General features: G+C 40.6%; 1 protein-coding gene across 3 annotated transcripts in view; it reads left to right on the forward strand.

Annotated features, from left to right (window-relative positions):
- The window catches only part of LOC117508328 (tumor necrosis factor receptor superfamily member 19-like), a 109,364-nt gene that overhangs the window by 76,186 nt on the left and 7,859 nt on the right, over window positions 1–25,319 (forward strand). For 2 of the 3 annotated variants that reach the window (XM_034168063.1, XM_034168064.1), the window contains exons 6-8: window positions 8,401–8,565; window positions 17,878–18,012; window positions 20,571–20,673. In XM_034168063.1, the coding sequence (XP_034023954.1) occupies window positions 8,401–8,565; window positions 17,878–18,012; window positions 20,571–20,673 (403 nt within the window). Of the gene's footprint in view, window positions 1–8,400; window positions 8,566–17,877; window positions 18,013–20,570; window positions 20,674–25,006; window positions 25,011–25,319 lie in introns of all 3 variants that reach the window. The other variant, XM_034168065.1, reaches the window with a different exon arrangement.

Consider the following 25,319-nt stretch of genomic DNA (forward strand, 5'->3'; position numbering starts at 1 on the left):
ATCTATTAGATAAATATGATTCAAACCACCACAGCGCAGTGCCTTTAATACCTATGGCATGCTCTAATCTCTGTAATAAAATTTTATGGTCAACTGTATCAAAAGCAGCACTGAGGTCTAACAGGACAAGCACAGAGATGAGTCCACTGTCTGAGGCCATAAGAAGATCATTTGTAACCTTCACTAATGCTGTTTCTGTACTATGATGAATTCTAAAACCTGACTGAAACTCTCAAATAGACCATTCCTCTGCAGATGATCAGTTAGCTGTTTTACAACTACCCTTTCAAGAATTTTTGAGAGAAAAAAAGGAAGTTGGAGATTGGCCTATAATTAGCTAAGATAGCTGGGTCAAGTGATGGCTTTTTAAGTAATGGTTTAATTACTGCCACCTTAAAAGCCTGTGGTACATAGCCAACTAATAAAGATAGATTGATCATATTTAAGATTAAAGCATTAATTAATGGTAGGCTTCCTTGAGCAGCCTGGTAGGAATGGGGTCTTGCTTGATCTTAGAAGAATGTTAAAATACCCTTATCCCCTATCTGATGGAATTAAAAAAAAAAAAACTGCCCAAAGCTAGAAATGTTTACACTGCAAAGAGCTCTCGGATGTGAAGAGGTGGAAACCAGTTCCTTTTATGATTAATGTAGTGAAAAGCAAACAATGAATGGAGGGGCTAACTGAAAATAGATTTTCTCAAACACTCGTTTATTATTTGTCATATTCATCAACAGTCCAATGTCTTCCATTCCACATCTCATAATTTAAACATGTTGCCTGTTTTGTTTGCTTTAAAAGACCATAAGATTTTTGATGATTCAGCCTAATGGAGATATTTAGTATACACATCAGGTACTTGCAACAAATTTCCACAATATATAACTGGAACAGTGAACATGAGTAGTATTTGTACCTTAGCAGAATATTGTTGGTTTAATATTTTAAACCATCTGCAAAAGACAAACCATCATCACAGAACTGAAGATAATTTAAGCCATTTTGTCAAATTCAAATTGTACAGCTAGTTGATCAAATATTTGTTGAAGCTGCTATGAAGAGCGGAGGTTAAGAATTTCACATTCAGATGCACGAGCACAGCCAATATTACGTTGATCGGCATGTCCATTTCTTAATATATTTCAATAAAATGTCAGATTTCATCACAAATGAAAAATAAATCACAAATGAGTCACCCATTTGGTGCCAAATCTGTTTGCCTAGTGTGCAACTCTCGAGCTGCACTCTCGAACTGACATCATTGTCTTGTGACTACTACCAGTGCACACTGATGACATCATCACATGTAAGACACAGAAGCAACGAGGAAAAATGTCATGAAAGCTGTTTTTTTTTTTCTTTGCTTTTTACAATGTATTGGGGTCACAAAATGAATTTATTTTAGGGTGAGCGTTTAACCAACTTTAATAACAAAAAGAAATAAGACTTTAATACTTAAAAACTACAAAAACTAAACTAATAAAAACTTTATAAACAAAAAAGAAAATAATTTAATTTAGTTTGACAGTTTAACCACAGTAAAATTACCAGTGTTAAATTAACACTGACAGTGAACATATGGTCCCACTCTGGCCCAGATGGGACCATATGTACACTGGCAGTGTTAGTTTTACACTGGTGATTTTACTGTGAACTTTCAATGAAAAGGGGGGATGGGCGGATGCTCACGTTCTTCAGGCCACAAGCTTTTAACTGACAGTGTGATGTTTCCTGAGGGTAAGACGAAACAAAATACTCAACCCACCATGCAGCTGGTTGAGTATTTTCATTATCTTTCACTTCTGGAAACAAAAGTAGCTTCACGTTTTATGTCCTTTCAGCTATAGGTCAACAGATAAACATATTTGTTATTATGGACACATCAAAGGGGCATTTTTTCCTGAATCTCTTTCTGTCTTTATCATGTCCACATGTCAAAGGTTCATGTCATTTTTTTTTCTTTTTGTGTGAATTACATTCACCCACACTGATTAAACAATAATTGTGTTTTTGTGATTGCTAAGTTTAATGTGATTGGAAGAAAGAAATGAGATACTGACCCTTTTAGCACTGAAGGAACGACTGGATTAAATGTGGCAGAAGCCACTTTGTAAAATGGTTCCGGTCCTGTGTGATATGTAACAATAAATTGTGTTAAAATCTGATGTTCTATGTTTTTGGTAACTTACAGAGTGAGCGCTGTTCTTCAGGCCACAAACTTTTAACTCATAGTGATGTTTGCTGAGCACAAAACAAAATTTCTGATGGTTTGTTGTCCATCAGAGAAACCAAAGTGTCATCAACTCAGCTGTTTTTTTAAGATTCTGCCTCTCTGCAGCCCCTTGTAAAAGTGTTAACTCCAGTTGGTCTTTTCCCCATTGTTTTTTTTCTGCATTACAACCCCTAATTTAAATGGATTTTTATTTGGATTTTTTTAAGATTTATTTCTGACTTTATAATTAACACATAAAACAAAAAACAATGACAGTAACATAACAATAACAAAACAGACTGGTCAAGAATGCATAGATATTTGACATGGTAACTCTGAAGACACACAAAGCAGATCAAGTCCAAAGCGGTTGTCCATTTAAGTCTCTTTGACACGCAAATCCCATTGCTTCCAGAGGTTTCTTACACTTGTCTATGAATAACTGAGTTTTGCCGTCAATAAAATGCCCAAGTTTGATTATTGTCATGAGGTCCACAATTGGTGACTTCCATAGAGACACAGAAGGAGGGTCATCCCTGATCCACTTCACCATAATACTTTTCCTAGCTATCATTAAAAGTGATTGAACCACACTCTCGTTTTGTTTAAATGAAACAGGAATGTGACCAAGCAAGCACATCATTGGGTTTCCTATTACCTGCTGACCAACAGCTTTACTGATATTGACACAGACCTCCTTCCAAAACTTTTGGATTTGAACACATTCCCATAAGCAATGATACCTCGTACCAACATGAGTTTTACACTTAAGGCAATTTGGTGATGGACCCGCATTGTATTTACTGAAAATGTTAGGAGAAATGTATACATCGTGTAAAATATTGTACTGCAATTCTTTAAACTTATTACAATTGAGATTTTTGATGCAGGTAAGATTTTTTCCCATACCTGTAAATTTATTTCACATTTAAGCAGAACACTCCAAGATTTCCTCAGCCAAGGCATCTATCCACACTGAGTGAATATATTTCAGAATAGAAACTTAGATATGAATGTTTATGTTCTTATTATTGATTAGAAAAATCTCTAGTTGATATGATTCTGGTATAAACTTAAGAGATTTAACCCTCTGCTGTATGTAGTGCTTCAATTGTAAATATTTATAAAAATCCTTATTAGTATAGAGTATTGAGTCTTAAAGAGATTCAAAAGATTTGAATTTACCCTGCTTGAAGAGTTCCGAAAAATCTATGAATCCCAGCCATATGCCCAATTTGTAAAAACTTGTTCCTATAGTTTGTGGAGAAAGATTTGGATTACCCACTAGTGTGGACAATATTTGAAATGGTTGGCTGCATTTGAAAAGTTTTCCAAGTCTATTCCAGGCCCATATAACATTATTTAGTAAGGGATTATTGTTAACTCCGCTTGATACTTCACTCATCTTGATCCCAAGTAAGTTGACAGGCTATGATGGTTTGCATAGAACACATTCAATATTAAAAAATGGTAAGTCTGAGTTTTCGTGTATCCACACACTGAGAATCCTAGCTTGTACTGAAAGAACGGAATATTCTATATTGGGTAAGCTCCATCTGCCCTGTTCTTGCACAAGTGTCTGTAATTTGATTTTTGGCTTCTTCCTGCTCATATGAGTCCACCATGGCTTTATAATGATTTTAATGTCTTCAGAATTTAAAATGATAAAAGCATGCTTACAGGATACAATATTTTGGGTAGGATAACCATTTTATAAGATTAATTCGGCCCAGAAAAGATATGGGAAGAGACTTCCACCTTGTCATTGTTCATAAACACCCTCGATCATCCCATTTATGTTTTCCCCTGTATAATTGATTCACATGTGGGGTAACCCTAATTCCTAGTACATAAAACCTGATGGATCCCAGTGAAAAGGCTTAACATGAAGGCTCCACATTTCCTGAGTCAACTAAAGTCATAATAACTGACTTGTCAAATTCACTTTGTAGCCTGATATAAGACTGAAATCTCTAATGCATCTAGTCAGGACTGGTAGAGAGTTAGCAGGGTCTGTGGTTTATTTGGATTTCATGAATACACCAACACAAAGTAGTTAAAATTGATGAAGAGAAATGGAAAAAAAAAATCCTTATTAGAAAATGAGGTAAATAAATTTAAAATAAATTCTAAGAAATAAAAACCTGATAAATGGTGCATAGAAATGTGTGTTTACCCCTTTGCTATGAAGGCTTTAACAATTATGGTAACACAAGTAAATCATCACTTTTACAGTTTTCTTTTGACAAGTCAGGAAATGGATACATGAACATTCATATCACTGAACATTTTTAGAACATCAGCTAGTGAGAAATAAAGGTATGGGCATTTGTCACAGTGCTCAAGACATTTGATGTTAACCTGTTGCTTATGACGTATGCTCCTGCCTTCTTGGCCAGATCTTCCTTATAAAAGAAGTTTTAATCTCAGTGGAATTTCTACCTGGTAAAATAAAGGTTATTATTATTAACACTACCCTTTGTGGCTGGTGAGAACCAGGACACACTGGGGGGATTATAGTTCCAAGATGGCTTGGGAATGCCTTGGGATCCCCTGGGAAGCATTGCAAGACTTAGCTGAAGATAGGGAAGTGTGGGATGAGCTGCTTGGTCTGCTGCCACTGTGACCCGGACCCGGATATGCGGTAGAAAATGAAGCATGAATGAATGAAAAAAATCTGTCTGGGGTCGGCATATATTCTTGTTTTCCATTTTGTTTACTGTACTTTGTAGACTGTATGTTGCACTGGATTATTTGTTTTGAAATTGGTGCTGTTTCTTCAAGCAACAAGCAGGAATACAAATTTAATCAGTACATTATTAATTTATGAAGTAAACACCGCATTAGTGAGCAGAACCCATCACTCATCACTCATCTTCAACCGCTTATCTGAGATTGGGTCACGGGGACAACAGCTCTAGACTTCCCTCAGACTTCCCTCTTCCATGCCACATTGACCACCTCTGACTGGGGGATCCTGAGGTGTTCCCAAGCCAGTGTGGAGATATAATCTCTCCACCTAGTCCTGGGTCTTCCCCGGGGTCTCCTCCCAGGTGGATGTGCCTGGAACACCTCCCTAGGAACCCTATACCTCCCTATACGTACAGTGAGGAAAATAAGTATTTGAACACCCTGCGATTTTGCAAGTTCCCACTTAGAAATCATGGAGGGGTCTGAAATTTTCATTTTAGGTGCATGTCCACTGTGAGAGACATAATCTAAAAAAAAAAATCCGGAAATCACAATGTATGATTTTTTTTAATAATTTATTTGTATGTTCCTGCTGCAAATAAGTATTTGAACACCTGTGAAAATCAATGTTAATATTTGGTACCGTAACCTTTGTTTGCAGTTACAGAGGTCAAACGTTTCCTGTAGTTCTTGACCAAGTTTTCACACACTGCAGCAGAGATTTTGGTCCACTCCTCCATACAGATCTTCTCTAGATCTTTCAGGTTTGGAGTTTCAGCTTCCTCCAAAGATTTTCTATTGAGTTCATGTCTGGAGACCGAACAGGCCACTCCAGGACCTTGAAATGCTTCTTACGGAGCTCCTCCTTAGTTGCCTTGGCTGTGTGTTTGGGGTCATTGTCATGCTGGAAGACCCAGTCATGACCCATCTTCAATGCTCTTACTGAAGGAAGGAGGTTGTTTGCCAAAATCTCACATTACATGACCCCATCCATCCTCCCTTCAATACGGTGCAGTCGTCCTGTCCCCTTTGCAGAAGAGCACCCCCAGAGTATGATGTTTCCACCCCCATGCTTCACGGTTGGGATGATTTTCTTGGGATTGTCCTCTAAACATGGTAAGTGGAGTTGATTCCAAAAAGCTCTATTCTGTTCTCATCTGACCACATGACCTTCTAAACCATGACAGCATCATGTGTTACTAATGTAATCTTTGTGACTGTGGTCCCAGCTCTCTTCAGGTCATTGACCAGGTTCTCCTGTGTAGTTCTGAGCTTTCTCAGAATCATCCTTACCCCACAAAGTGAGATCTTGCATGGAATCCCAGACCGAGGGAGATTGACAGTCAACCTTGTGTTTCTTCCACTTTCTAATAAATAATCATAACAGTTGTTGTCTTCTACCAAGCTGCTTGCCTGTTGTCCTGTAGTCCATCTCAGCCTTGTGCAGGTCTACAGTTTTGTCCCTGGTGGTCCTTAGACAGCTCTTTGGTCTTGGCTATGGTGGACAGGTTGGAGTGTGATTGATTGTGTGAACAGGTGTCTTTTATACAGGTAACAAGTTTAAACAGGTGCAATTAATACAGGTAAAGAGTGTAGAATAAGAGGGCTTCTTAAAGAAAATTAACAGGTCTGTGAGAGCCAGAATTCTTGCTGGTTGGTAGGTGTTCAAATATACTCAACAAAAATATAACGCAACACTTTTGGTTTTGCTCCCATTTTGTATGAGATGAACTCAAAGATCTAAAATATCACCATTTCCCTCAAATATTGTTCACAAACCAGTCTAAATCTGTGATAGTGAGCACTTCTCCTTTGCTGAGATAATCCATCCCACCTCACAGGTGTACCATACCAAGATGCTGATTAGACACCATGATTAGTGCACAGGTGTGCCTTAGACTGCCACAATAAAAGGCCACTCTGAAAGGTGCAGTTTTGTTTTATTGGGGGGGGATACCAGTCAGTATCTGGTGTGACCACCATTTGCCTCATGCAGTGCAACACATCTCCTTCGCATCATCCGTAAAGAGAGCACCTCTCCAACGTGCCAAACACCAGCGAATGTGAGCATTTGCCCACTCAAGTCGGTTACGACGACGAACTGGAGTCAGGTCGAGACCCCGATGAGGACGACGAGCATGCAGATGAGCTTCCCTGAGACGGTTTCTGACAGTTTGTGCAGAACTTTTGGTTATGCAAACCGATTGTTTCAGCAGCTGTCCGAGTGGCTGGTCTCAGACGATCTTGGAGGTGAACATGCTGGATGTGGAGGTCCTGGGCTGGTGTGGTTACACGTGGTCTGCGGTTGTGAGGCTGGTTGGATGTACTGCCAAATTCTCTGAAACGCCTTTGGAGACGGCTTATGGTAGAGAAATGAACATTCAATACGCGAGCAACAGCTCTGGTTGACCTTCCTGCTGTCAGCATGCCAATTGCACGCTCCCTCAAATCTTGCGACATCTGTGGCATTGTGCTGTGTGATAAAACTGCACCTTTCAGAGTGGCCTTTTATTGTGGACAGTCTAAGGCACACCTGTGCACTAATCATGGTGTCTAATCAGCATCTTGATATGGCACACCTGTGAGGTGGGATGGATTATCTCAGCAAAGGAGAAGTGCTCACTATCACAGATTTAGCCTGGTTTGTGAACAATATTTGAGGGAAATGGTGATATTTTAGATCTTTGAGTTCATCTCATACAAAATGGGAGCAAAACCAAAAGTGTTGCGTTTATATTTTTGTTGAGTGTACTTATTTGCAGCAGTAACATACAAATAAATCATTAAAAAAAATCATACATTGTGATTTCTGGATATGTTTTTTTTTTTTTTTTTTAGATTATGTCTCTCACAGTGGACATAAACCTAAGATGAAAATTTCAGACCCCTCCATGATTTCTAAGTGGGAACTTGCAAAATCGCAGGGTGTTCAAATACTTATTTTCCTCACTGTAAGTTGCAGGACCAGCTGGAAAAAATAAACAAAAAATGACAAATAGTCCAGAAAATATGGTATTCATAGTATTATTTTCCGAAATTCCAGATTTCTTTTTTCGTATGGGCTTCATTGTCCTTCGCTAGTGCTGTGTGACTGAGTCTTGAAGTGTCACACATGAAACATTGAGAAACCACATTTTTGACCTTCAAAACTCTGACTAGAAAAGGTTCATCTTTGCAGGAGATGTGAGGCAGGGAGAAGACATTATCAATCTTTTTCTGTTGGGAAGGACAAAGAGGAAGATGAAGACAGGTTTTACCAGAGGCACTTTCTCTTTGAACTGGTGTGCTAATTTTAATAGTTCAGCAAAGAGAAGCTTGAGGCAAAAAGGAATAATTCATCTCAAATTAGTAGGTTCTGACTGAGAACAGAGGGTTAAATAATGTAAAGGAACAACATCTTATGTCTGTGTCATCCCTTTCCAAGAAACTGCTTCTCAAGATGGAACGTGTTTAAAGATGTCCAAACAGATTGAACTGACTTCTGCTTCTCTCTGCAGGTAGCACACGTGTGAACTTGGTGCCTCTGCCATCGGTGGTGACCAGTCCAAGGGACATGGCTCTGGCTGCAGTCATCTGCAGCGCACTGGCCACTGTGCTGCTCGCTCTGCTTGTCCTCTGTGTCATTTACTGCAAGAGACAGCTGTTGGAAAAGAAGCCCAGTGGTGAGTCCACAAGTGGGAATAGTGTTTCACATTTCCAAAGAGGAGGAAAGTCTGTGAAAAATGAGATTATCAGGTGTGATGAAGCAGCATGTCAGTAATTAAGAGCCAATGCTTTTGGGTCTTCTAACATCATTTGAATGAGCAACATTTGGATTTTTTTATGTCCCTTAAGTAAATCAAACAAATTTCTTAAAGATCTGGTGTCCTCACTTGCATTGTGACAGCTACAATATTTTGGCCAAGTAGCATGTTTCTCTGGGAATGATCCAGCATGCAGGTGCCACAGTGTCGAAGACACCAGTGGATGGAAAAGGTCAAGGAAATGGCCATGTTTCACCATTCACCATTCTGTGGCAAATAGATGGCTGCTTTTTAGGTGTGGGGAGGACGTTGTGCTATTCATTACTGGTTCTTTGGTGTGATGGATGCCACAAAACCGAAAGCAATCGTGCACGCTCCCAAACTTGACCTGGTGTCCAGAACTATATTGAACTACTTAGTATGTCAAAAATGTTGATTGGCGTTGCTGCAGCACATTGATATAGATCTGCAAGTTGATTTGCCACAGGTTTTACACCGGATGCCTTTCCTGACACAACTCCACATTACACCACATCGCAGTTGTTGCAGAATATGTCATGCATATTCTGCATCAATGTTTGATGTGCATGTTTGAATTAAAAATAAAATAAAAATAACACCTACACATGGTCCACCAGTATACGTGGCATCTGTTAATTTGACTAATAGAGGATTTGCACTCATGGATTGCACACCAATATACGACATGTTGGTGATCAGTCTAATGTTCAAAAAAGAAACCCAAGCTAAATCAGACCCAAATAAAAATCTGCCTTAGAATCAGATTCGGTTAGATTCTTTTTCTTTTCCTGTGGGTCTGATGTGTGTACTTAGCCCACATTCTGCAACAAAGAAATGCCCAAAAATTCCCTTCTCCTGCAATTTTTGGTACGCACATAAATGCACAAAGCAAGTCGAGGTGAGTCCACCGCCCCCTGACTGAAGTGATTCAAATACACACACTGTTAGCTGTGAGCTTGTGTATTATAAAAGTTAAGTCAGGTTTGGGAGCATGCTCTTTTGGGTTTGTGATAAATCACCAAATTTTGTACAGGCATTTGTTCGTATATTGGGGAAATTGGGGAACGGTGAATCACGAGGCACAGTGAATCAGTAGCTATAGCTGCAAAACTACATATATATTTGCATCAGTTATGCCATATTTTTATGCATAAAGACATCCCCCTTATAAATTAGTGTTTTGTTTTTGGATACATTAAGAGTAAAACTAAGTGGCAAGTGAAATCAGTTTTTTCCTATCAAAAGTAAATTTTGTGGATGTCAGTGTCTTTGTATTTATTTCTCACAACAGGGGAAAGGTGGCCCAAAAAATTGTTATTAATTAGAAGACTACCCCGTCCAACTGAAGAGCATGTGTTATGTCTTCTCCAGAATATCAGCTGTTTAATATCATGACTCGTGTGTCCCATGCACCCGGGGCACAGTGAATCGGGGCTCAGTGAATCAGTCTAGAAAGTGATTTATTAAGCCCCAGTATCAAGTGGATGACAAATATTACTCGTTGAAGCTTATACATTTATTTTTCCATGAATTAGTTCTATAATTTGTGTATATAAACAACTGTTTTCATGTTTGAACAGAAATTATGACAGTTGTATTTATAATAGTTTCTAAAGGACTTACTTGTATATCACTATATAAGACACTCACACATTACATAGCTGGTTTGCTGGATTATAGTTTGTATATGCATCATCATATATTTAATAATGTTGAAGAAATCTTTAGAATCATGTGTTTTTTTCATTATATTGTAAGTTGATTCACTGTGCCCCGTGAATTAGTGTCCGGGGCACAGTGAATCAAAAATTTTAAAATCGATTTTAAACATTGTAAATTACACTTGGGGAGAAATAAATAACACAGCCTTATAAACAATAACTTGCTGTATTAAATCCACAATAGAATGACCTAAACCTATGCATAGTGTGTTTATGCTGCCACAAAACAACATTTCTGATCCACTGTGCCCTGGTTTCCCCTAATAATAATGTGGCAAAGCGGAGCTGGGATAATTGATTGGGAGATGGAGCATAGTTTCATTTAGGAAAGCAGACCAACAACGCCACCCGGGGATATGGCCGTGGGACCATTCAAACTTAAATCATTCCAGCAAGGCAGCGCTAGGTAAGGGGAATACAGAGAGGTGTATTATCACAAGGTAGATTTATTTTTCACAATTTAAAATAAGCCTCAATTATATAAAATATATTCCCAGAACTACACATTACACACTTCACAAGTTCTTTGACATTTCATTACACCCTTTAAACAGTTTTGATATTACACTTTTCAACCAGTTTTAATAATACACTTGTCCACCAGTTTTGATATTGCACTTTCCCCAAAGATAATTGTTCACCTTTAACCCTGATTAATATGAACTGACTCAAGGCTCAAACAGACAAAATTTAGACAAGAGAAAAGAAATAAAATTCAAAACAACTCTGCAATCCAGCCCCCTTGCGTGTGCAAAAACTGCACCAGTAGAGGGCGCAATGCTTCTGGGAAGCAATGCAATGCTTTGTGTAGACAAAACAGTGGCCCCTTTAATAGGAGGTGGCAGCTCAACGTGCACCTCATGCACCGTGGTTCCTCGTGCCTAAATGAGAAACATAAGTATGTATAAAAAAAACCCACTACTACATTAACCCTGCCTTTGTGGTTGGTGTCTCACCTGCCGGTGGAGGTGCGCACACACACAGACAGCAGGAGGAAGGGGAGCACTGCAGAGAAATTCACAGCAAAGTCCCATAACAACCGAGGCTCTAAAGCTAAATTTAGCATCAGCCATAGCACAGCGCGCAAACAAGTGAGACAATGAACGGACTTACCACGGGAGAGAGCCCCGAGCCCATGGCGTGTGCCTGTCAGCATGCACTCCGAACAAACAGGAAGGAAGGGCACCCACAGGCCAAACTGCTGCCCTGGACCCGAGACAAACATGATTAAATAACGCGACAATATCAAGCAAGACCGAAGAATAGCACAAGACTGACCTGGAAGAAACGACTGAAATGCGCAGCCTTTGGTGTAAAACTTGCCCCAAACCCAGTCGCTCAGGAGCGCACAGCATGCCGCCACCATGAATCCCACTCCAGGTGGTGTGTGTATGAGCACGCACTGTGTGCCCCCGAGCTTTCAGGGCTGTGTTGGTGCCGTCCACCATTCACCTTAATGGTACACCACACACCGACATGCCACATTCTACCCCCATTTTCTTTGTCAACGTCCCGACGCCACAACTAAAAGCTGATCTATCGAATGTCACTGGGAAGGTGATGGATATTAGAATGTTGTCCGGCAGTCACATGAGTAGTGCGACGCAAGACTGGCACTTGATGGAGCTTCCACTGCAACTCGGTTACCATCATCTCCTTCCGACATACTCTCTGCTGGAATGATAACAGGATCACTGGAGAGGCCAGGAGCAGATATGTCGCAGACCAAACAGTGCCCCTAAAAATCGGTCCCCCGTTGATGCGGTTCATGGATTAACACCTCATTTCTGCTTCAAATTGCACACCACTCATCATCTATCTCAGCGACAGATATCTGAAGCTTTAGTACAACAATCAATTCCACATAAATTCAACATTATTTCATCATAAAAGGCAGTGGAAGCAATCAGAGTGCCGCGGCTAAACAAGCTGCTAGCTGATGCGTTCACTGCGCGTCAGACTTTCAAACGTCACAGAATTTCACCTTGTTTCTACTTAAAACAGCCTTGTTTCTGCTTAAAATTTACTTTAGAATGATTTAAGAGGATTTACCTTTATCATCTGATGGTTAGTAATCCCATTAATCCATTTGATTGATTTGGGTGAAGAAACTCAGACGTGCTGCTGTGGTCCATAATGATGCAAAAGGGGGACCGATTTTTAGGGGCGGACTGTTCTGTGACACCGGATCACTGGAAGGGCCCGGATCAGAGGGAACGACAACAGGATCACTGGAGGAGCAAGGATCAGATGGAACCACAGGATTCTGAAAGCCAGATGTCGAAGGAGCCACAAACCAAAAGTCCCAGTCTCTAAAAGACTCACTATCTGAACACTCAGGAGAACCCGGTTCAACTCTTTGGGGTCTAATCATAGGACCAGACACCACCTGAGCCTTAAGCATGTCCCGATGTACATTACGAGGTGCATGCAAATTGAAGATTGGCGCAATAGTGTAGATTGGGCTGTCCTTAATAGGGGTCTTCAAAACTTTGAACAAGCCAGGGTGCCAGATGGCGCCTCTATAGCTATGGTCTTGAAGATAGACTACCTGACCAACCTGCTAAGGGGCCTCCTTGACCCGATGATCATGCCTGTCCTTCCTACGGCCAGCATTCATAGCCAGTCTTGCACAGGGAACAGTAAATGCCACATTGAGCTTTGAACAATGCTCAGCAACCCAGTTCTGCACTGGCCCAGGAAGGGGATTGAGCACTTGTCCAAGGGCACAGTCAACTGGAAGGTTGGGCTCTCGCCCGAACATCAGGAAAAAGGAGACTCCCTGGTACTTTTGTGAGGCGTGGTGTTATATGAAAAGAGCACCTGAAAGAGACAAGAAGCCTAGTCCTGTTTTCTAGACAGTGGAAGAGTCCTAAGGAGGTTGTGTAGGGTGCGGTTGAACCACTCACATTGACCATTCCCAGCAGGATGGGATGCTATGGTTCAGGACTTACTCACCCCATACAACTGACAGAGCTGCTGTAAAATGGCACCCTCAAAACACTGTCCCTGATCCGAATGAATGTGGCCTGGCACCCCAAACTTGTAGTACCACTCCTGCGTGATGACTTGGACAACAGTTGAAGCCCATTGATCATGAGTGGGAACAGCCATGGTATGTTTAGTAAACACATCCGGCATGACAAGAACATTCTCAATCCCACCCCGAGTTGGCTTGAGCAGTGTAAAATCAATAGCCAATATCTCATTTGGCCAGGAAGCAAGCAGATGTCCCATATAACTGGGGCACTGGTGTAGAGTCTTGACACCTTTCACACTGCTGCACCCAGTGCTTCATGTCAGAGGACATCCCGGGCCAAAAGCATCGTTGAAACACCAGTTCAGTGGTTCTCTCGGTGCCCCTGGTGGCTGTGCTCCTGATGGAGTTATTCAAAGATCTGCTCCCTGAGTGTTGCTGGCAGGAGGAGCTGGAGGCTTTCCTCCCCCGTCAGGCCGTAAAAGCCAACGGTACAGTACTCACTCCCGCTCTACAAAACAATCCCACTGCTGGAGGAGGGTTAGCGTTTACCTTGATAGGCCACAATGCTCTACCGGAGGGGGCTGTGCATGTCTCCACCTAAAGACCAGGCAAGTATCATTCTCCTGCAAAGCACCAATTTCAGGCAGGGACCGCCCTGGAAGGGTACTAATCAGGGACTGGCTGGCAAGGTGCTGGCATTCGGTTCAATTCGAAGAGGCCAAAAGGTGTACAAAAGGCTGTCTTCGGCTTGTCCTGCTCCACTACAGGGACCTGATTGTACCCGCTGGCCAGATCGAGAGTTGGAAAGCAGTGGGCACCAGACAGCATGTCCAGGCTCTCCTCGATGCACGGCAAGAGAAAGGCATCCTTCCTGGTCTTACCGTTAAGGAAGCGATAGTCCACGCAGAGGTGAAGACTACCATCCTTCTTACAGACCAGGACGATGGCAGAAACATATGGACTGCTACTTTCCCAAATCACCTGTGCATCAAGAAGCTGGATAATATTGGCTTTCACGGCCTTATATTCCGAAAGTGGAATATGGCGATAGCGCTGCCGAACAGGCACCTCATCCAGCAGAGGAATCTCATGGGTGAACAAACTCGTACACCCAAGGTCTCCCTCATGAGCAGAGACCACCATGCCGTACTTTCGCAACAATGATCGAACCTCCTCCTGCTCTTTAGAGTTGAGTGCAGGCAAGTCAACTGCACCCACCCTATCTCCTGACATGTTAGCTATATGAGTGGACACTGTTGCTGTGACAGGGATGACCTCGGTAACCCTTGCCGGTAAACTCACAACCTCAGGCCTACTAAGGGCCCCCAGCCTGGTGCAGGGATACAATAAGACATCGGTCGTCCCTAATTCTGGCAGTTCAAAGAGAATGGCCTGGCCAGTAAAATGCTAAAAATAATAATAGTAATAATGATAATAGAAAACGTCCCCTTCATTTGTGTTTATATGACATAAGACAGAACAATTTGAAATTATTCTGGAACAATGTGGTGGCCATCATGAATTTTGACATTTACGATCCTCAGGAGGAAAATTAAGCATGGCATGATTTCTAATTATTATTAATATGTATACGTCGCAGACATGAACGAGTGAAGCTCTTCAGCATCTCATCATGTAATTTGGGTCCTTAAAACTGTCTTTTCAGTAAACCCCAACTATGGAACTCTTAACCCCCTGCCACTTTATGCATTTTCCTTTTAATGTCATTGTAAATTTAGAACTTTCAAGTCTTCTTTTTAAGAAAATCCTCCTCTACACCACTCCATCAGGAAACTGTATTTTATATTTTTAATTCAATTTATACCAAGTTGTAGAAATTTGCTATCAGTTTGTTTAAGGAAGATAATTTTAGATTTTTTTTGTGTGTGTGTGTGTGTGTGTGTGTATTTGAAATGGCATCAACAAATTAAAATGTGTGATATACAAAGTGTTCCAAGACTTTTGAGGGCAATTGAGAAACACTTGGGCAGCATCTTACATCTCAAATAAGCAAACAGAGCATGAATCAGCTGCTGCCTGCTCGTTTTATTAATCTAAAATCACTGGAGAAACATGTATATATAAGGCAACCCGAATTAAAGGAGAACTGCCACTTTTAACAACCTGCTCCTCATTTCTGGCATAAAATATGACCATTTACTCACCAATATAAATAGGAGTCTGTGGTTCAGACGATGTGTTCAGCTTCAGATCTTGCTCAAAATTTTTTCTTCTTCTACTAAGGTGGATTAGAACTTTTTTGTGGAATACAGCACCAACTACTGTACAGGAGGGACCTAGCAACCATTATGTGTCTCGGATTTCAAAATAGCTCTTTTCAACCAGACGAGGGGTGCCGTGACATGTCCATCACCTGGGTGGCACCTGGGATGTCCAATCAGATTTCAGGGGAGTCCAGTGCAATCCAGCTACACCCATGTCAGGAAGTGTTCAACATTTGACATTTCCTGTTTCACCGTGGACTCAACTTGCCACTGAATTTCCGTGAGATCCCACAATATCTCATTTATTGTCAAACCAGGAAGTGTTCAACATTAGAATTTTTTTATTATTTAATGAGACACAAAAAGTTACAGAGAAATCTAAATACACCAGCAAAAACAACATACCAAAGAACAGGTTAATTAAACAAACAAACAAACAAAAAAAAAAACAGATCAAAACTAGCGGGGAAGTATATAAAAAACACTTTCCAAAGTTAAACATTTTTGACATTTCCTGTTTCACTGTGGACTCAAAATTTGGCACATCCTGTTTCAGTCTCAACTTGCCACTGAATTCCTGCGAGATCCCACCAGATCTCCTGCCTTGTCAATCCAGGAAGTGTTCAACATTTGATATTTCTTATTTCACTGTGAGCTCAAAATTTGGCACTTCCTGTTTCAGTGTGAACTTGCCACTGAATTCCCCCAAGATTCCACAAGATCTCATCTACTGTCATCTAGGACGTGTCGATCCAGGAAGTGTTCAAAATTTGACATTTCCTGCTTCACTGTGGACTCAAAAGTTGGCACTTCCCGTTTGGGACTTGCTCGTATGCCAGTGAAGTTGGAGGAGGTTATGTTTTCGCCCCTATTTGTTTGTTTGCTTGTGAACGGTCTGGAGCCCACAATTTTTCATATATCGTTATGAAATTTTTTTTCTAACAGAAGATTCATATCCTGATAGGCAAGAACTGATTCAATTTTCAAGGTCAAAGGGTAAAGTCAGGATAAATCTTGGAAATTGGAAAAATCCCTATCTTTAACATTGAATGAATTTTCAAAAATTCATAACTGTCAAAAAAGAATTTCTTTCATATTTGAGAGCGTGACGTAGGATGGTATCCTTTATTGACTGCCAAAGTTTGATTCGGATTTGATCGAGATTACAGATTTTGTGGCCATGTAAATTTAACATTGAAAACCCCATTTAATATATATTTTGCACTATAGCTTAATCAAACATGCTCCATTCACTCTTTGAAAGTGAGGTGCAGACTGACACTCACTATCGCCTGACAAAGTTTGATCTGGATCTGATCCAGATTGTGGATTTTGTAGACATTTGAATTTAATATTGAAAAGCCCATTTTGTGTACATTTTGCATTATATCTTATATATCATGCGCTTGAGCTCAATTTTGAGCTTCATGGCAAAGGCTGTGAATACTTATGTACACGTGATTTCTTAGTTTTTATTTTTAATAAATTTGCAAAAATCTAAAAAAAAAAATGACATTGTCATTATGGGGTATTGTGTGTGTAGATCTTTGAGGAAAAAATAAATTTCATCCATTTTGGAATACGGCTGCAACATAAAATGTGGAAAAAGCAAAGCGCTGTGAATACTTTCTGGATGCACTGTAGGCGTGGGTTATTCCACTTAAAGGGTCGGAAAATATGGTACTTGGCCTACTTTGCCCCACTTACATAACAAAAGCACCAGAAAGGCAAAAGGAGAGGTGAATGCTGATCCCATGTTTTTCATACCATATGCATGTTAAAAAATGAAAATAATTGGTAGTTACTTTTTAACATACACACTTGTCGAGTTTGAGATATTTGAAGGGTCCTCAGGTGAGAAATGAGCAACCTCATTTTTTTTTCAGCATGTCAAAAACAGTGTGCAAGAATTCATTGAGGTGTTACCAGCAAGTGTTTTTTTTTACTACTATCATATGTATGAACCACACCCCTCCTCACCAAAGCCTATAAACCGCTCACAGGTTTGTTTTTTCTAATTATATAATGGAATTTAATCAGCCTCAAGGACATGAATGTTATTGGGCCTTTGCCAGCTGTAGTCAGGTAAACAACACAACTGGAAATGTGAGGATTTCATCTGACACCTGCATGGAAGAAAATCCTATTCCAGTCTAGCCTGTGCTGCTAGTAACAAAAGTCAAGCATTATTATTAACTTTTTACCCCCCAGTAAGAGTCATGTAGGGCTTGTGTTTGATTTATGTGTCAGAGATTGATTTTGCTGGAACTTGTTTCTCTTACAGCCTCTCTGAGTTCCCAGGACGATCCCTACAGTCCCTACAGCGGTGCAGAGTTGTCCTGCCTGGATCCGCGCTGGCTCCATGATGTTCCCCACAGACCCTGCTGCCAGTGCTACCTGGCACCTGGACACACCTGTGGTAAATGCCACTTCAAACTACAACACACACCACCAGTTTTTCTCAGACTGTCAGCATCTCTACACTGAAAGTCCCAAATTATACACAAAATGAAAAGAGAATAAATACAGTAGTACACCAGTGGGGTAGCGACTTTCAGTGGGTTGGGGTTCCTATACTTACTCCAGTTAACGGTTGCAGGGGGAGCTGGAGCTGGAGGCTATCCCAGGTGTGAGGCAGGGTAGGCCACATACAGACCAGACAAACACACCTGCACACACTCCTATGGTCAATTTAAAGATTTCAAACCACCTAACCTGCATGTCTTTGGATGTGGAAGGAAGCCAGAGCACCTGGAAGAAACCCACACAGATACAGGGAGAACATGCAAACTCCACACAGAGCCGGGGGGCGATCCCACAATCTTCTTGCTGTGAGGCATCTGTGCTCACCACTAAGCCGCTGTACTATTATAAATTAAGGAAAATTTAATAGTATAGGACCAGATTAATAAGGAACCTGGATAATTATTAATGAGATGTCTTATGGAGAAGGGGCAGAAATAAATACAGTTCATCTGGAAAGTATTCACAGCGCTTCACTTTTTCCACATTTTGTTAGGTTACAGTCTTTTTACAAAATAGATGTTCATTTTTTCCTCAAATTTCTACACACAATACCCCATAATGACAATGTGAAAAAAAGGAACTGGGAGACTAGTCAGGATTGAGGGAATGATGAATGCAGCAATGTACAGAGTCATCCTGGATGAAAACCTGCTCCAGAGAGCTCTTGACCTCAGTCTGGGGTGACGATTCATCTTTCAGCAAGACATTGAACCTAAGCACACAGCCAAGATATCAAAGGAGTCACTTCAGGACAACTCTGTGAATGTCCTTGAGTGGCCCAGCCAGAGCCCAGACCTGAATCAGAATGAACATCTCTGGAGAGATCTGATAATGGTTGTGCACCAACACTCCCCATCCAACCTGATGGAGCTTGAGAGGTGCTGCAAAGAGGAATGGGCAAAACTGCCCAAAGAAAGGTGCACCAAGCTTGTAACATATTGAAGAAGACTTGAGCCTGTAATTGCTGCCAAAGGTGGATCAACAAAGTATTGAGCAAAGGCTGTGAATGCTTATGTACATGTGATTTCTTATTTTTTATTTTTTTATTTTTAATAAATTTGCAAAAAACAAAAACCCCAAAACCTTTTTTCATGTTGTAGTTATGGGGTGTTGTGAATAGAGTTTTGAGGGGGGAACTGAATTTACTCTATTTTGGAATAAGGCTGGAACATAAAATTTGGATAAAGTGAAGCACTGCAAATACTTTGACTGTACTGTAAGTTCAGTACTTCATCAAACTCATTTTACAAAGACAAGTGTCTGTCAGTTTCTGTTGCCCTGTACTTTTGTCTGTGAATATTTTCCCTGAAGTGAACTTGTTTCTAAGAGTTTTTTTTTATTGTATCTATATGTTTGAAACGTCAATCAAGCCATCAATCTTTACCTTTGTATATGTGCAGATTTAGTATCCAGGTGCTGCAAAAGTGTTCATGAGCTTCATATGATTTCTGTTTTTTAAATTCCTGTTAGATGTAAGTCCAAAATCTAGATTCATTAAAATTTCCAGATTTGTAAGAGGAGGAATTAGTGCGGCTATGTTTTCACAGCCTGCAGTCATGCACGTTTCCAAAAAAAATCCCACTGTTTAGCACTTTCCATTGAACATTTCTCCGTATGATCGCTTTTCTGTCTCTTCCTTTTTCCATCCAAAATAAAGCTCTTTAGCTGCAATAAAACTCAATGTTGTCACTCTGTAACACTAATCTAAATGCAAGTTACAACAACAACAGAAGAGCTTCTACACTTAACACGGAGGAGGCCATCCCGACCGATCCCGACATGCAACACGGTGTGAAGAAAAAAGAAACATGGCATAACTCTTTTCTCAAGCTGCATTTTTTTTTCTTTTTTTCATTGTTGTTACTTGGTTAAGTTCAGAATTAGCTTTTCAACTAGCTTTAGAATCCACCAGCTTTGGGTCCACGAACTGTAGAGTCATTCTGTGTGCTAGCAAAATGAACTATAAGAATTTAGTGTAAACGTAGGATTCAGTGTTTGACTAAATATTGTCAAACACTGAATTCACTGCAGTCTAAAGTTGGACAGTCCATTTTAGTTATGTTTGAGTTGGACAGCTTTTCAGTTCGCTTAATATTTAGCAAGATTGAGATTTATTTGATGGATAATACAGTGGACAGTATACACGATACGGGGAGCATGGTGGAGCAGTGGTCATTCCTCACTGCAAGAACGTCGTCTGTTTGGTTGGTGGACTTATTTCCACCATCAAAACCTTCCTTTTTGTCCATAGGACAAGCCTGTTACTAAACAGGGTTTAGAAGCAGGGTCATCGGAGACTGGCGTGGTGTTAAACTGTCATCTCAAGCAGAATGTGGCAACACTGTGTTCCTCAGTTTGATCAACACACTCATTTAGACAATACCAGGATGGTGATTGTGGCAGTCTGGTGGAATTTCTTGTGTGTGAAGTTTGGATGTGTGTGGTGTTTAGGACCGGTCCACCTGATCCCATCTCTGTGCTGTGATGACACCTGCAGTCTCGGTCGCAGCAAAGACAACAGTCCCTTCCAGTCCCAGATGAGCCTCAATGATAGGTGAGTTAAAACAAAAAAAGGTCAAACTCCCAACCACCTGAGACCAACACACACTTGATTTGCGATAACCAGGGGCAGCTCGGCATAACAAATCACTAAGTCGTACTTCATTTGGGACAGCACGGGGTAACAATTTCCCAGCTCAGCATGTAGTGTTAATTTTGTTGCCCATTTTTAGTCTTGTGTCAAAGTTCATTCTTAGTCACATTTAGTCATTCACATATCATTTTTGTTAGTCATGTTTTAGTTGATTAAAAGTCTCAACATTTTAGTCTAGTTTTAGTCAAATGACAACTCAAGGTATATTAGTTGAGTTTTAGTCAAAACATTTTAGTCTTTTGCGCTTGGTTTCAGTGCAGAAGGTTCTGGGTTCAAATCCCACCCCTGCCACATTTCTCCATGTAATGTGGAGTTGCATCAGGAAGAGCATCCGGTGTAAAACCTGTGCCAATTCAACATGCAGATCCACCTTGGATTTGCTGTGGCGACCCCGAGTGTAAACAAGGGAGCAGCCGAAGGGACTTACTATTTTAGTCTTTTTCTATGTATTTCAGAGATCATTTTTGTTTATTGATTTCAGTTGACTTGTAGTCCACAGCTGAAATATTGATTAAATGTCTGGAATAACCATCAATCAATCAATCAATTTTATTTATATAGCGCCAAATCACAACAAACAGTTGCCCCAAGGCACTTTATATTGTAAGGCAAAAGCCATACAATAATTACAGAAAAACCCCAACGGTCAAAACGACCCCCTGTGAGCAAGCACTTGGCGACAGTGGGAAGGAAAAACTCCCTTTTAACAGGAAGAAACCTCCAGCAGAACCAGGCTCAGGGAGGGGCAGTCTTCTGCTGGGCCTGGTTGGGGCTGAGGGGAGAGAATCAAGAAAAAGACATGCTGTGGAAGAGATTAAATGCAGAGTGGTGCATACAGAGCAAAAAGAGAAAGAGACACTCAGTGCATCATGGGAACCCCCCAGCAGTCTAAGTCTATAGCAGCATAACTATAAGCTAACTATAAGCTTTAACAAAAAGGAAAGTTTTAAGCCTAATCTTAAAAGTAGAGAGGGTGTCTGTCTCTCTGATCCAAATTGGGAGCTGGTTCCACAGGAGAGGAGCCTGAAAGCTGAAGGCTCTGCCTCCCATTCTACTCTTAAAAACCCTAGGAACTACAAGTAAGCCTGCAGTCTGAGAGCGAAGTGCTCTATTGGGGTGATATGGTACTATGAGGTCCCTAAGATAAGATGGGACCTGATTATTCAAAACCTTATAAGTAAGAAGACAAATTTTAAATTCTATTCTAGAATTAACAGGAAGCCAATGAAGAGAGGCCAGTATGGGTGAAATATGCTCTCTCCTTCTAGTTCCCGTCAGTACTCTAGCTGCAGCATTTTGAATTAACTGAAGGCTTTTCAGGGAACTTTTAGAACAACCTGATAATAATGAATTACAATAGTCCAGCCTAGAGGAAATAAATGCATGAATTAGTTTTTCAGCATCACTCTGAGACAAGACCTTTCTAATTTTAGAGATATTGCGCAAATGCAAAAAAGCAGTCCTACATATTTGCTTAATATGTGCATTGAAGGACATATCCTGATCAAAAATGACTCCAAGATTTCTCACAGTATTACTAGAGGTCAGGGTAATGCCATCCAGAGTAAGGATCTGGTTAGACACCATGTTTCTAAGATTTGTGGGGCCAAGTACAATAACTTCAGTTTTATCTGAATTTAAAAGCAGGAAATTAGAGATCATCCATGTCTTTATGTCTGTAAGACATTCCTGCAGTTTAACTAATTGGTGTGTGTCCTCTGGCTTCATGGATAGATAAAGCTGGGTATCATCTGCGTAACAATGAAAATTTAAGCAATACTTTGTAATAATACTGCCTAAGGGAAGCATGTATAAAGTGAATAAAATTGGTCCTAGCACAGAACCTTGTGGAAGTCCATAATTAACCTTAGTCTGTGAAGAAGATTCCTCATTTACATGAACAAATTGTAATCTATTAGATAAATATGATTCAAACCACCACAGCGCAGTGCCTTTAATACCTATGGCATGCTCTAATCTCTGTAATAAAATTTTATGGTCAACTGTATCAAAAGCAGCACTGAGGTCTAACAGGACAAGCACAGAGATGAGTCCACTGTCTGAGGCCATAAGAAGATCATTTGTAACCTTCACTAATGCTGTTTCTGTACTATGATGAATTCTAAAACCTGACTGAAACTCTTCAAATAGACCATTCCTCTGCAGATGATCAGTTAGCTGTTTTACAACTACCCTTTCAAGAATTTTTGAGAGAAAAGGAAGGTTGGAGATTGGCCTATAATTAGCTAAGATAGCTGGGTCAAGTGATGGCTTTTTAAGTAATGGTTTAATTACTGCCACCTTAAAAGCCTGTGGTACATAGCCAACTAATAAAGATAGATTGATCATATTTAAGATTAAAGCATTAATTAATGGTAGGGCTTCCTTGAGCAGCCTGGTAGGAATGGGGTCTAATAGACATGTTGATGGTTTGGAGGAAGTAACTAATGAAAATAACTCAGACAGAACAATCTGAGAGAAAGAGTCTAACCAAATACCAGCATCACTGAAAGCATCCAAAGATAACGATATGTCTTTGGGATGGTTATGAGTAATTTTTTCTCTAATAGTTAAAATATTATTAGCAAAGAAAGTCATGAAGTCATTACTAGTTAAAGTTAAAGGAATATTCGGCTCAATAGAGCTCTGACTCTTTGTCAGCCTGGCTACAGTGCTGAAAAGCACTAAGTCAGACAAAAGGTCTGAAAATTCACAGAGAAACTCACAGTAACGACCAGGTGGACGATAGATAATAACAAATAAAACTGTTTTTTGGGACTTCCAATTTGGATGGGCAAGACTAAGAGTCAAGCTTTCAAATGAATTAAAGCTCTGTCTGGGTTTTTGATTAATTAATAAGCTGGAGTGGAAGATTGCTGCTAATCCTCCGCCTCGGCCCGTGCTACGAGCGTTCTGACAGTTAGTGTGACTCGGGGGTGTTGACTCATTTAAACTAACATATTCATCCTGCTGTAACCAGGTTTCTGTAAGGCAGAATAAATCAATATGTTGATCAATTATTATATCATTTACTAACAGGGACTTAGAAGAGAGAGACCTAATGTTTAATAAACCACATTTAACTGTTTTAGTCTATGGTGCAGTTGAAGGTGCTATATTATTTTTTCTTTTTGAATTTTTATGCTTAAATAGATTTTTACTGGTTGTTGGTGGTCTGGGAGCAGGCACCGTCTCTACGGGGATGGGGTATTGGGGGGATGGCAGGGGGAGAGAAGCTGCAGAGAGGTGTGTAAGACTACAACTCTGCTTCCTGGTCCCAACCCTGGATAGTCACAGTTTGGAGGGTTTAATAAAATTGGCCAGATTTCTAGAAATGAGAGCTGCTCCATCCAAAGTGGGATGGATGCCATCTCTCCTAACAAGACCAGGTTTTCCCCAGAAGCTTTGCCAATTATCTATGAAGCCCACCTCATTTTTTGGACAAAACTCAGACAGCCAGCAATTCAAGGAGAACATGCGGCTAAACATGTCACTCCCGGTCCGATTGGGGAGGGACCCAGAGAAAACTACAGAGTCCGACATTGTTTTTGCAAAATTACACACCGATTCAATGTTAATTTTAGTGACCTCCGATTGGCGTAACGGGGTGTCATTACTGCCGACGTGAATTACAGTCTTACCAAATTTACACATAGCCTTAGCCAGCAGTTTCAAATTTCCTTCAATGTCGCCTGCTCTGGCCCCCGGAAGACAATTGACTGTGGTTGCTGGTGTCGCCAACTTCACATTTCTCAAAACAGAGTCGCCAATAACCAGAGTTTGTTCCTCGGTAGGTGTGTCGCCGAGTGGGGAAAAACGGTTAGAGATGTGAATGGGTTGGTGGTGTACAGGGGGCTTGTGTTTAGGACTACACTTCCGCTGGGGGACAGCTAACGGCGGCTAAGCTACCTTGGTCCGCACCATCTACAGGGGCCTGGCTAGCTGTAGGATTTTCCAAGGTGCGGAGCCGAGTCTCCAATTCGCCCAGCCTGGCCTCCAAAGCTATGAATAAGCTACACTTATTACAAGTACCATTACTGCTAAAGGAGGCCGAGGAATAACTAAACATTTCACACCCAGAGCAGAAGAGTGCGGGAGAGACAGGAGAAGCCGCCATGCTAAACCGGCTAAGAGCTAGTAGCTGCGCTAAGCTAGCGGATTCCTAAAAACACACAAAGTGAATAATGTGTAAATAATTTAGAGGTGATTCAGCAGAGGGAGTGCTTTAGTTAAGGCACGTAAAGATTACACTGTGAAACAAATCGTTATCTAGTTATCTAGATCAATCTAACTGCGCAGATTAAACAGCTAACAGATACAGCAAAACACCGCAGTGAGAGTCAACCACCAGTAGAGGCAAGCAAGAGTCAGTCAAAAAGCAACAAAACATAACAAACATGCAACTTTGCTAAAAGTGTCTTGTTTGTTGATTCAATACACATTTACAAATGATGCAGTTGTTCCGATGTTTTATATTTATTAGAAACATCAACAAAATAAAATAAAATAAAAACCGGTGTTAAATAATATGCCTCTTACAGCTGAGC

Source organism: Thalassophryne amazonica, chromosome 4 (genome assembly GCF_902500255.1).
Source record: "Thalassophryne amazonica chromosome 4, fThaAma1.1, whole genome shotgun sequence".
Taxonomy (NCBI): domain Eukaryota; kingdom Metazoa; phylum Chordata; class Actinopteri; order Batrachoidiformes; family Batrachoididae; genus Thalassophryne; species Thalassophryne amazonica.